General features: G+C 57.9%; 1 protein-coding gene across 2 annotated transcripts in view; it reads right to left on the bottom strand.

Moving 5' to 3' along the window:
• Positions 1 to 4739: 4739 nt before the first annotated feature.
• The window catches only part of CD82 (CD82 molecule), a 49706-nt gene continuing 44098 nt past the window's right edge, over positions 4740 to 10347 (bottom strand). The window contains exons 8-10 of one of the 2 annotated variants that reach the window (XM_032414889.1): positions 6791 to 6997; positions 6009 to 6092; positions 4740 to 5705 (exon numbers count right to left, since the gene is read on the bottom strand). In XM_032414889.1, the coding sequence (XP_032270780.1) occupies positions 5628 to 5705; positions 6009 to 6092; positions 6791 to 6997 (369 nt within the window). In that variant the 3' untranslated portion in view covers positions 4740 to 5627. The remainder of the gene's footprint in view (positions 5706 to 6008; positions 6093 to 6790; positions 6998 to 10347) is intronic. The other variant, XM_032414888.1, reaches the window with a different exon arrangement.

The raw sequence follows: 10347 nt of genomic DNA, 5'->3' as shown, positions 1-10347 counted from the left end.
CCCCCCCCCCCCCCCCGCACAGATTGCTTCCTGCCCCAGTCCCCAGCCTCTTGGACCAATCCGCAGTCCCTGCCTTGGAGACACCGAAGCTCTCCACTTGCCTGTTCCTGTCCAGGGAGGGCCACCTCCAGGGGATGCCCCTGAAGCCCTCCCCGGTCACGGTCACGGTCACGGGAAGAGGCTGCCCCGGGAAGCAGCTCACTGTGTCTGTTACCTCATGCGATTCCCACGGTAACACAGTAAGCCCGGGAGGTTGGAATGACGGCCTATGTCACGGAGGAGTCCCAGAGGCTGCTTGTCCCAGTGCAGGAGCTGCGTGGTTTGTTTCCGCAGGGAGGGGGGCTGCCCGGGGCTGCTGATTCCTGCGGAGCGTGGCTGGAGGGGAAGGGGGCCGAGTGTGAGTGCTTCCGCGCCCTTTCCTGTTTGTCCACTCGCTGGTCATTATTCTACTTCCTTCCGCAGGATGCCAGAGGCTCTGGATGGGCCCCAGGGGTCCCAGAGCCCCAGTCGGCGTGGACCGAGCTGTGATGGCGACGGCATGTGTGCACGTCCGGGCGTGTAGGTGTGTTCGGGGGAGTGTGCCGACCCCTTGTGTTCACCAGAATACAGGTGCCATACGGTCAGGGACCTGCTTTTCTTCGCTGCTGTGTTCTCAGGAGCCTAGAACGGTGCCTGGCACAGAGGAGGTGCCCATTTAAGCATTCATGGAATGAATGAAGGAAAAAACAAATGAATGAACAAGTGAATGAACAAACAGTGAGCAACTGAAGTTTGGCCCACAGGTTCCAGAAACTCCGGAGAGCAGCCAGACAGCTGCCCGGAAGCAGTGTGGCAAGTCGGGTCTCTGTCCCTCTGCAGGGAGAAGGAAGTGGTGGCAGCCCTGGCCTGGGAGAGGCCCTGGGGGCTGGACACTCCAGTGTGTGACATCAGTCGCCTTCAGCACGCGGCTCCTCAGCCTGGGAAACTTGCTCACTTGGAAGACCCCAGGGAGGGGGCTGGAGGAGGCTCTGCTAGGAAACAGGCAGGATGGGGGTCTGCCAGGGCAGCTCTGGAACATTCCAGGCTGGCAGACATTTGACCTTTCCTGCCTGCCCAACACTGGCCACAGCTTAGTCTGAGGAGAAGATCCGGGTTCCCTCACAGCTAGGAATGGACTGAGCCCTCAAGGGGTGGCAGGGCCTGCGTGTGCGTGTGCGTGTGTGCGTGCGTGTGCGTGTGCGCGTGCGCGTGCGCGTGCGTGTGCATGCGTGCGTGCATGTGAGCTGGCATTCGGGGGGACTTGCCTACGCAGCCATAGCAGTTATGAAAATATTGGAATATTTCTCTCCTCCCCAGGCCACCCCCTAAGCTCCCCCGCACCTCCTGCCAATCCACACAGAAGGACCTTATTCCTGTTCTAATCTGGCTTCCATGCCCCTAATCAGTGTCCGTGCCAGACAGCCCCCTTCCTGGACACTGCCATTGACCCCCAAAGGACCCAGAGAGCAAGCTGGTTCCCCTCTATGCTTCCCCCTGGTCCCAGGGAGCCGTGGTGGGCTCTACCCAGGGGCACCCTTGCACCCTCCTGCCCTCTGTCTCAGCAAGCAGGCCATCATGGGGCCCCTGTGGCAGTCATCTGAGCTGCATGTCCCTTGGCCGGGACCTTCGTGGCAGAGATGACAGCCTGCGGGTGCCCCCCAGCCCCACAGAAGACCTCACAGCCCCTCAGCTGGTCCCGCAGCCCATGGAGGGAGGCAAGAAGGCTGGAAGCCCCAGGTGGGCTCGGGATGGATGACTGGCTAGAGGGGCCAACTCGGGATTTGGAGAAGCCGGACTCTGTTCCCTCCCTACGGAATCTCAGAAGCCTGGGGGGGAAGGAGGGCAGAGGGAATTGGTTCCTCCCCAGGAGGTAGGAGTGAGGGGCCCAGCAGGCTCAGTGCTCAAAATGACCAGATGTCACAGAAGTTAGGCCCGCGGTCCGACAACACAGCCCAGCCTGGGGGTGGGTCCCAGGAAGCCTGCGAGGCAGTGGAGGCGAGAGGACGTCTTAGAGTCAGATCTGTGCAGTCCCAGTGCTGGCTCGGGCACTTTCCAGCTGTGAGGCGTGGGGACAAGCCTCAGGAGGAAGCTGGCTGGGGGTTCAGCCCGTCTTCTTAATAACTCCTGACATTTTCTCAGCCTTCTTTAGTTTGCAAACACAGTTTTGAGCTCACCCCTGCTCTCTGGCCCAGGGTCACACAGGAAGACGGCGCTACAGCTAGATCCAAACCCAGGTCCCCAGACTCCCTGCCCTTCTGAAGAGCCAGCCTGAGAAGCTCCCTGTACCCTTCCTGAGGGTGAAGTAGAGAGGGCCCGCATTAAGATGACAGGACCCTTAACAATAGGCCGGGTAGAATCTTTCACCTTCTCCTCCACTCTGCCCGCCCAAGAGGGAGGCAACCCAAGGCCACAGAGGGGATCTGGAGCTGACACCCCGCAGCTGGTTGCATTTAGGTTGGGGGTCAGCAGCTGGCCTGGGACAGTGGCTACCTCATGTCTCCCTTACTTCCTGTGGGCATCACGGAAGGGCAGGAAAGCCCCACCATCTGGTGACCTAAACTCTCCTGCCCCATCATGCCCTGTGCTTCTCACCCCCACCTCCTGCAGACCCTCACCCGCACCAGGATCCCCGCAGCCATCTCCTGTCACAGTCTGGGACAGAGACTGGAAAGGTGTCTGCTCAGCTGGGAACACCGTGAGATGGGCAAAGCCAAGGGGTACGGTTGCTTTTGCTCTGGTTCAGGGTTCTCAGGGAGCCAGGCACTTGCTGAGGCTTCTACCTCCTTCCCATCACCTGAGCCTCACACGACCCTGTCAACATCCTGGCGTTCAGAGGAGGAAAGGCAGGTTCCAAGGGGTGAAGGGGTTTGCCCGGGGTCACGTGGCTAGGAAGCACCAAAGCCTCCATTTGAACCCAGGTCGGCTCTACCCACGGCCCAAGCCCTTCTCAGGGAAGCCCTCCCCAAGACCTGCTGATGTGGGACTGTCGTGTGGGCACCGAGGGACCTCCGAGCTGAGCCAGACTGTGTCCCCACCCCATGCAGCTCTGCATCCACCTGAAGCCCCAAAGTCTCGACTGCCCACAGCCAGGGACCAAGCCTTGTCTCTTAACTTAGCCTTTCTCCCCCTAGAAGGCCATCATCGGGGCAAGGGTGGCATGTGGGTCCCTTCCATGGGCCAGAGGAGGCAGACAGTATGTGGGGCAGCTCCTGATTCCCTAGGCAGCCGTGCCAGCTACACAACCAGCAGGCCGGGGGGTAGCTTCTGCCCCTCCTAGCAGCAGAAGACGTGTTTTGCATCGTCCTCATCTGTCAGTTGGGGATCATAATGAACATGTGCCTCCTAGGATTATAGTGAGTCAGTCGGTTAACATACATCAGGGGGACTAGAACAGTGCAAATGCTATTTAAGCCCCAATTACTATGTAAAATTGTCCCCTAGTCGCTTTGCATGCATTCGCTGGGTCTTCCTGGTTCCTCCTTGGCAGGCGCACAGCTTCTGTCCTCGCTGCCGGCCACCAGCACAAGGTCAGACACAGTAGGCTTGTATATGCTTTCTTCTGCTCCAGTCATGAAGGGATGTCAAAGTTTGTGTGAGGGTGGTCTTGAATTCTAGATTCCAGCCAGCCACATTCTTCCTAGTAGCTAAGCTAAGGAAGCCCTGGGAAATGAGAGCTATAGAACTGACAAAGTTTCCCTTTTTGCTTTGACTGCCAGGAAGCTCAGAGGCAAAATTACCTCTGATTCAACTAAACAACTAGAGCTCAAAGATTCAACTAAACAACTAGAGCCCAAAGATGGCAACTGCTTTCGTGTCTCATGCCAACTGGACTGACGGACAGTACTGAACTGGGAAGGATTCTGAGGCTGCAGTGAGTAACATCAGCTTGGAGTATGGCCAGGGTACCTCTGGGCTAAGGAAATGAGGGGGGTGATCGACTGGTGATGTCCGCTGCAAGTACAGTGGTGGAGAACACGGGATGTGCACAAAAGGTTGGGCAACTCGGCTGGCCTTATTTCACCCGTGTCTACACTTCCTCACAAGCTTATATTTTCCCTGGTATGTTTCATGTTTTATTACTTGTACTTGCCTGTGGAATGAGGCAGGTTATAAATAAAATAAGCTGGGAGGCTTCACTCCGAGCCCTCAGCCCTCTGTGCAGGCTGAGAGCTCGGGGGAGAGCTTCTGACTGCAGCAGAGAATAGGCTCTGTGGAGCTTAAGGGTTCTTTGGCTCCCGGGGCTGTCCCCCGTGCCCTCCACGGGCCAGAGAGTCAGCCACAGAAAGTCTCTTGCCAGAAATTAATTAGGTTCAGATCAACAGTTGCACTGTCCCTAACGTGTGCCCCCTTACCACCTCGCTGAAGACAAGGCCGTCTGGCCTGCCCCCCCCATCTCTCTTGGGGGAGCATCTGTACCTACATCTTATCAGGACCTGAGAATCTAAAAGCAACATGATTCAGGAGTCACTTGGAGGGCTGCTAAAAAGGCAGATTCTTTGTCCCCAAGCCAGATCTGCTGTATCAGAATCCCCGAGGCCTGGAATCTGCATTTTCACCAGCGCTCCCACTGGAGTGAGAGACCCACCGGGCTGGAGAAGCCACAGAATCACTTTGGGCTCCGCCAGGCTCCTAGGCTGGGGCAGCAGCGCCACCTGGTGGGCCCTGCGGAAACACCTCCCGGCCATTGCCCTTCCGGCCCCACTGGAGGGTAGTGGGCCTCTTTCCAGTTGGTCTCCAGAGCCAGAAGCAGCATCTCTTAGACAGCAAGCTGGATTGTTACAAATCCTCTTTAATAGTTAGTTGTCAAATCTCAGACATGTTTTACAGAACTGTGCACAGAGCCCCTCCCTACTCCAAGGCACAGATTCACCCACCCATTCCCTAGGGGGCAAAGGACAGCCCCACCTAGCTTCTCCCAGGGGAAAGCGTCCTTCCCCTTCCCTGGACAGCTCGGGATCCTGGCGAATGCAGGACCCCCTCTGTGTTGGGGCCCCCAGGGTTCACCCCCGATTCCCTAAGCAGCCCAGAGCCAGTCCAGATTCCCTGGCCCAGAGGGCCCCTCTTCGGCCCGGCTTATGGCATCATCCTCGGTTGATCTGAGCTGGCCTGGGGAAGGCTGCTGCTCCTAATAATGTCAGGTAAAGCCCACCCTCTCCCGCTACCTTCAGTGAAAATGTGAAAACCAAAGACATAAGCATTACAGTGGAAAAAAATGTTTACCCACGCAGTGGGCAGTCCCCTGACAGCCCAGGGTGCCTTATCCACCCCCCACCCACCCCCAATGTTGAGTACACTTTTCCCCGCCCCATATACACAGCTCCAAGGCAGGCCGAGACCCAGCGCACCTGCTCAGGGACGCCGTGGGAGCGTTCTCTCTGCGTGGCTAAGAGAACCCCGGCGGGCGATAAGCGAAGGAGCCACAAAAGAGCTGGGGCAGAAATGTAGGGAGAGGGGTCCAGGCCCCAGAAAGCCCCCCCGCCCCCCGCCTCCAGCCAGCACAGGACGGGCATGGGGGAGTGAGGTGGGAGGTGAGCCTGGAGCAGAGCCTGGGGACCCTGAGGAGCCCTGAGGCGGGGGGACAGGCAGGGAGGTGGGGGACAGCAGCCGCCTCAGTACTTGGGGACCTTGCTGTAGTCTTCAGAATGGACGTGCCGGCACAAGCAGATGGACAGGAGCATCCCCAGGAGCTGTCAGGGCAGAGGGCAAGAGTCAGAGGGAGGCACGGCCACCCGGGTCCCCCCGAGGCCCCAGGGCAGCATCTCACTGTCCAGGTCAGCGAGGGTCACAAGGATTGAGCGGGATGAGGCAGATCCCCAGCTAAAGCCTCGTGACCAGCCTGTGCCTCCAGCGGCAGAGGGGCCCAGGGAGGGACAGTGGTCAGGCCGGGCCTCAGCCTCCCTGAGGCCATCAGTGGGGCAGGGACGATCCGGGATGGCAGGGCTGGGGGCGGGGCGGGGGGAAAGCGCTGCTGGAGGGCAAGGGGTTCAGACCTCGATGACAGCGACGCCCACACACACGCCTAGGATGATGCCCACGTTCTCCTGCAGCCAGGCCTGCACCTTCTTCATGCAGCCCTACAAGGGGAGATCACGGTCATGCCACCCCATGCCATGCTGCCTCACCCCACCATGCAGAATCACCGGGAGGGCCCCCCGCCCCGCCCCGGGCCCAGAGGGCCTGCAGAGCGGGGTCTGTGTGTTCCCTGACTGCATAAATTAACGAATATGTTCATGTAGGTACAAATGACAAGCAAATAGATGAGTCAAAGGAAGGAACAGCTAAGTGAAGGAAGGGAGTGGAGCGGGAAGGAGGGAGGGAGGGTGAAGGAGGGAAAGAAGAAAGGGAGGGAGGAAGGAGGGAGGGAGGGAGGAAGGAAGGAAGGAGAGAGGGAGGGAGGAAGGAGGGAGGAAGGTGGGAGGGAGGGAGGGAGGAAGGAAGGAGGGAGGGAGGGAGGAAGTAAGGAGGGAAGGCAGGAAGCAAGGAAAGAAGGAAGGAAGGAAGGAAGGAAAGAGGGAAGGAAGGAAGGAAGGAAAGAGGGAAGGAAGGAAGGAAAGAGGGAAGGAAGGAAGGAAAGAGGGAAGGAAGGAAGGAAGGAAGGAAAGAGGGAAGGAAGGAAGGAAATAGGGAAGGAAGGAAGGAAGGAAAGGAGGGAAGGGGGGGAGGGAGGGAAGAAGTGGGAGGTAAGGAGTAGGCCAGGCAAACCTGAGTGGCCTGAGAACCCGAACCCCAGAGTGCCCCAAGCCCAGCCCCAGCCCCACAGCCTTCCACACACCTCACGGTACACAGGCCAGGACTCGGGGCTGTTCCCGCTCTCGGTCCTGTTGCTGTCGAAAGCCTCACAGAAGCCCTTCCTCACCAGGAAGCCATCGTCCGCCTCCTGCCGGTCCTCACAGGAGCAGGGGTAGGTGATATTGGTGCGGTTCCTGAGCTCCGCATTGTCCGTCCAGTTGTAGAAGCTGACCCAGCCGCAGCACTTCACCTGCCGGGAGACCAGCTGTTGCGCCCACTGCCCTCAGGCGGGCCGCCCTCCGAGCGGAGGTGGCATCTCCCAGGACAGAGGCTCAGATCGACCACTTTCAGGCCCCCCTGGGCCCAGCCAGACCGCCAGGATGAGAGTTTAGGTTTCACTTTGGCTTCTGGGAGCCACAGGGAATTTAAAGGGGCTTTCAGGGAACACACAGCATAAATATTAAAACAGCAAGGGACCAAAAATCAGGAGCAGTAAAAATATAAAGCAGCACAGGAGGGACGTTCAAGTTGAAAGACAGAACACAGATGAGTGGGACACAAGAAGGGCAAGCGACACCCAGTTAAGAGTGTGGGGTCTAGGGGCGCCTGGGCAGGCTCAGTTGGTAGAGCATGCAACTCTTGATGACTGGGTTGTGCATTCAAGCCCCACATTGGATGTGGAGCCTACTTAAAAAAAAATAATTAAAAAAAAAAAAACGTGTGTGGGGGTCTAGAGTCCGGCTACTGGGTTCAAATCCCAGCTTTGCCACCTACCAGCGGCTTAACTTTGGCTAAAGTGCTTTCCTCAGTCTCCTCATCTGCGAAATGAGGTAACAAAGGTTCCTAACTCAAAGGGCTGTTAGGAGGACTCCATGGATTGAGGCAGGCCAAGCATCCGGCCCCGATCTGGACAGCACAGGGGCTGCTCGGGGAAGGCCAGCTCCACTTTTAGGTGCTGTGTACATGTTGGAGTTGAGATTTGGCTCTGAGCTTCCCAGTTGCCAAGGCGAAAAAGGAGATATGGTCAATTCTGCCTTTTGGAAGAGAAAATGTTCTAGCTCCAGAGGGGAAGAAGGCCCTTCTAGGCTCCCCGTGCTAGAAGGCGTGTCCGTGGGGCTCGCAAAGGGGACCCTGAGGGGCTGTGGATCACATCTGGGCTTGAATTCCTGATGGGACTGGGATCTGAGGGGCTAAGCCCGTGCTGGAAAGGCCCAGTGGAAGGTGGAACCGAGTCGGGGAGGGCACGCACCCAGGGCCTGGGCGAGCCGCCAGCCCTGGCTTCCTCACGTGGAGAATGGGATGACAAGAACCACTCTACCAGGGTCCCTGGGAGGATTAAGTGGACCGGCTGGGTGCCCCTGCACTGGGTGTGTGGGTCCCCCACCTGCTTCCCTCCGGTCTCTGGTCTCCGGGTGGCCAGTCCCTGACCAGCAGCCTGGTGACCAGCAGGGGGCGAGCCAAGCATGCTCAGGCGTTCCTGGGCTCCAGGCAGCTGCTGGGGCAGGTTCCCTCCCTCTGTTCCCGGCTCATGCAGATACCCGGCTGCCTCCTCTGGCAGGGAGGCTGGCCCCGCTGAGGGGCACCCCCGGCCCTCACACACTCAACAGAAGGAGACAGCTCTCCTTGGCCCTGCTACCACACCAGGCAGAGCCCCCGACCCTGCCTCGTGCCGAGATCTGTCCCCAGCCACCACCTGCCCTGTGTCTCAGTGGTTGGGTGTGACCGATAAACCCTCATCAGCAACATGCCACCTAAGCTCTGTGTAAGTGCCACGGGCTTCATACACTCCTCTCACACGAGCACGGATCCATCGCCCCATTTTCTAGATGAGGAAACCGGCTCAGGAAGTGGCAGAGTTGGTATTCCCGCCCTCGGGGGCCTGACTCAAGTCAGCTTTCTTAACCACCATGCCAAGCAGCATCGGACAGACATCAGAATGATCTAGAGGTCTTGCCTGCGGCAGAAATCCCCCAACCAGTCAACTGCTTCCCATGGTAGGGTGCGCACCCTCTCTCAAGTGACCCAGCTCTCCCCCAGGCTCCTTGAAGGAGGCACGTGTTCATCCTGGGACATGAGCGTCCCCCTAACCTCAGCATCTGTGGGTCAAACTGAACGCGGAGGAAAACATCTTCCCACGTGCACTGAGCCCCCCAGCCGACACAGGCCCCCCGACCTGGCCCCAGCTCCTCACCAAAAATTGGGAGGCACAAAACACTGCTGTCCTCTCTTCAGGGCCCAGAAAATGGATGCACCTGTGTGGTCTGGACAGAGTCCCACCTCCAGACACCCTGCTCTCCTGGTGCCATGGAGTCCTCTTGCTGCCTCCACCCCTGCCCCTCGCACCCCACAGCCCTCCACCAGGCAGCAGGCAGGGCTAGAGGCAGGCCCCGGGGACCAGTGTGGCCGGCGCCCCACGGGAGACACGAGGACGCTGCAGCCCAGAGATGCTGGGTCCCAGCCAGGGGCACACAGCACCTGGGACCTGATCCCCAGGGTCCGTTTTTGTGTTTGGTGACTGGTTCACCATCAGGGCGGGCTGGGAACCTAGTGGGCCAGTCAGTTATTCTGTCTGTCTGTCAGTCAGCCAGTCAGCCAGTCAGCCAGGCATTCTGTCAGTCATTCCAGCATTCATTCAGTCAGTCAGTTTCTGTCAGTCAGTCCATCGTTCATGCATTCATTCATTCAGTCAGTCTGTCAGTCATTCTGTCATTCATTCACAAAGTCATTCATCCATTCATTGTTAGTCTGTCATTCATTCATTCATTCCATCAGTCAGTCATTCTGTCTGCCAGTCAGTCCATCATTCATTCAGTCAGTCAGCCAGTCATCCTGTCTGCCAGTTAGTCCATCATTCATTCATGCATCCATTCATTCATTCAGCCAGTCATTCAGTCAGTCAGTCAGTCATTCTGTCTGCCAGTTCATCATTCATTCATGCATTCATTCATTAAGTCAGTCATTCTTTCTGCCAGTCAGTCCATCACTCATTCAGTCAGTCATTCAGTCAGGCCAGCCATTTTGTCTGCCAGTTAGTCCATCATTCATTCATGCATTCATTCATTCTCATTCAGTCATTTAATCTGTCAGGCAGTCATTCCATCATTCACTCACTCAGTCAGTCTGTCTCTCTCACTTGGATTGAGGTGGAAAACACATACACTAGAGTGCACAGCCTGATGACTTTTTACACATACACTGGCATAAGTGCCAGTTGGATCAGGATTTGGATAGAACACTCCTTTCACCCCAGAAGGTTCCCATGGGCACATCCCATGTCAATACCCTCCCAGAGGTAGCCTCCACTCAGACTCGTGTCAGCATGTCAGCCTTGGCCCCCAGTTCCCTAACCCCCAGGATGGACTCCTGACACTCCCCAGCCTCGCTTGAGATGAGGACCCTCTCCCACCTCCCGGCCACAGACTGGAGCTCTGTGAGCTACTGGAAGCCTCCAAGACCCTGGGCCCCCTGAGTGAGGGACTGTGGTGGTAGCCGGGGTGCCAGGCAGGGGGACTACTCAGAGGCCCCTTGCCCCCAACAGATACATACTCACATACAGACTCTGGCATGTTCTGTCAGGCACACGGACACCCAGACCCAGAC

Source organism: Phoca vitulina, unplaced genomic scaffold (assembly GCF_004348235.1).
Source record: "Phoca vitulina isolate PV1807 unplaced genomic scaffold, GSC_HSeal_1.0 scaffold16, whole genome shotgun sequence".
Taxonomy (NCBI): Eukaryota; Metazoa; Chordata; class Mammalia; order Carnivora; family Phocidae; genus Phoca; species Phoca vitulina.
The sequence above is the reverse complement of the archived record's forward strand: the minus strand, read 5'-3'. Positions and strand labels throughout refer to the sequence as shown.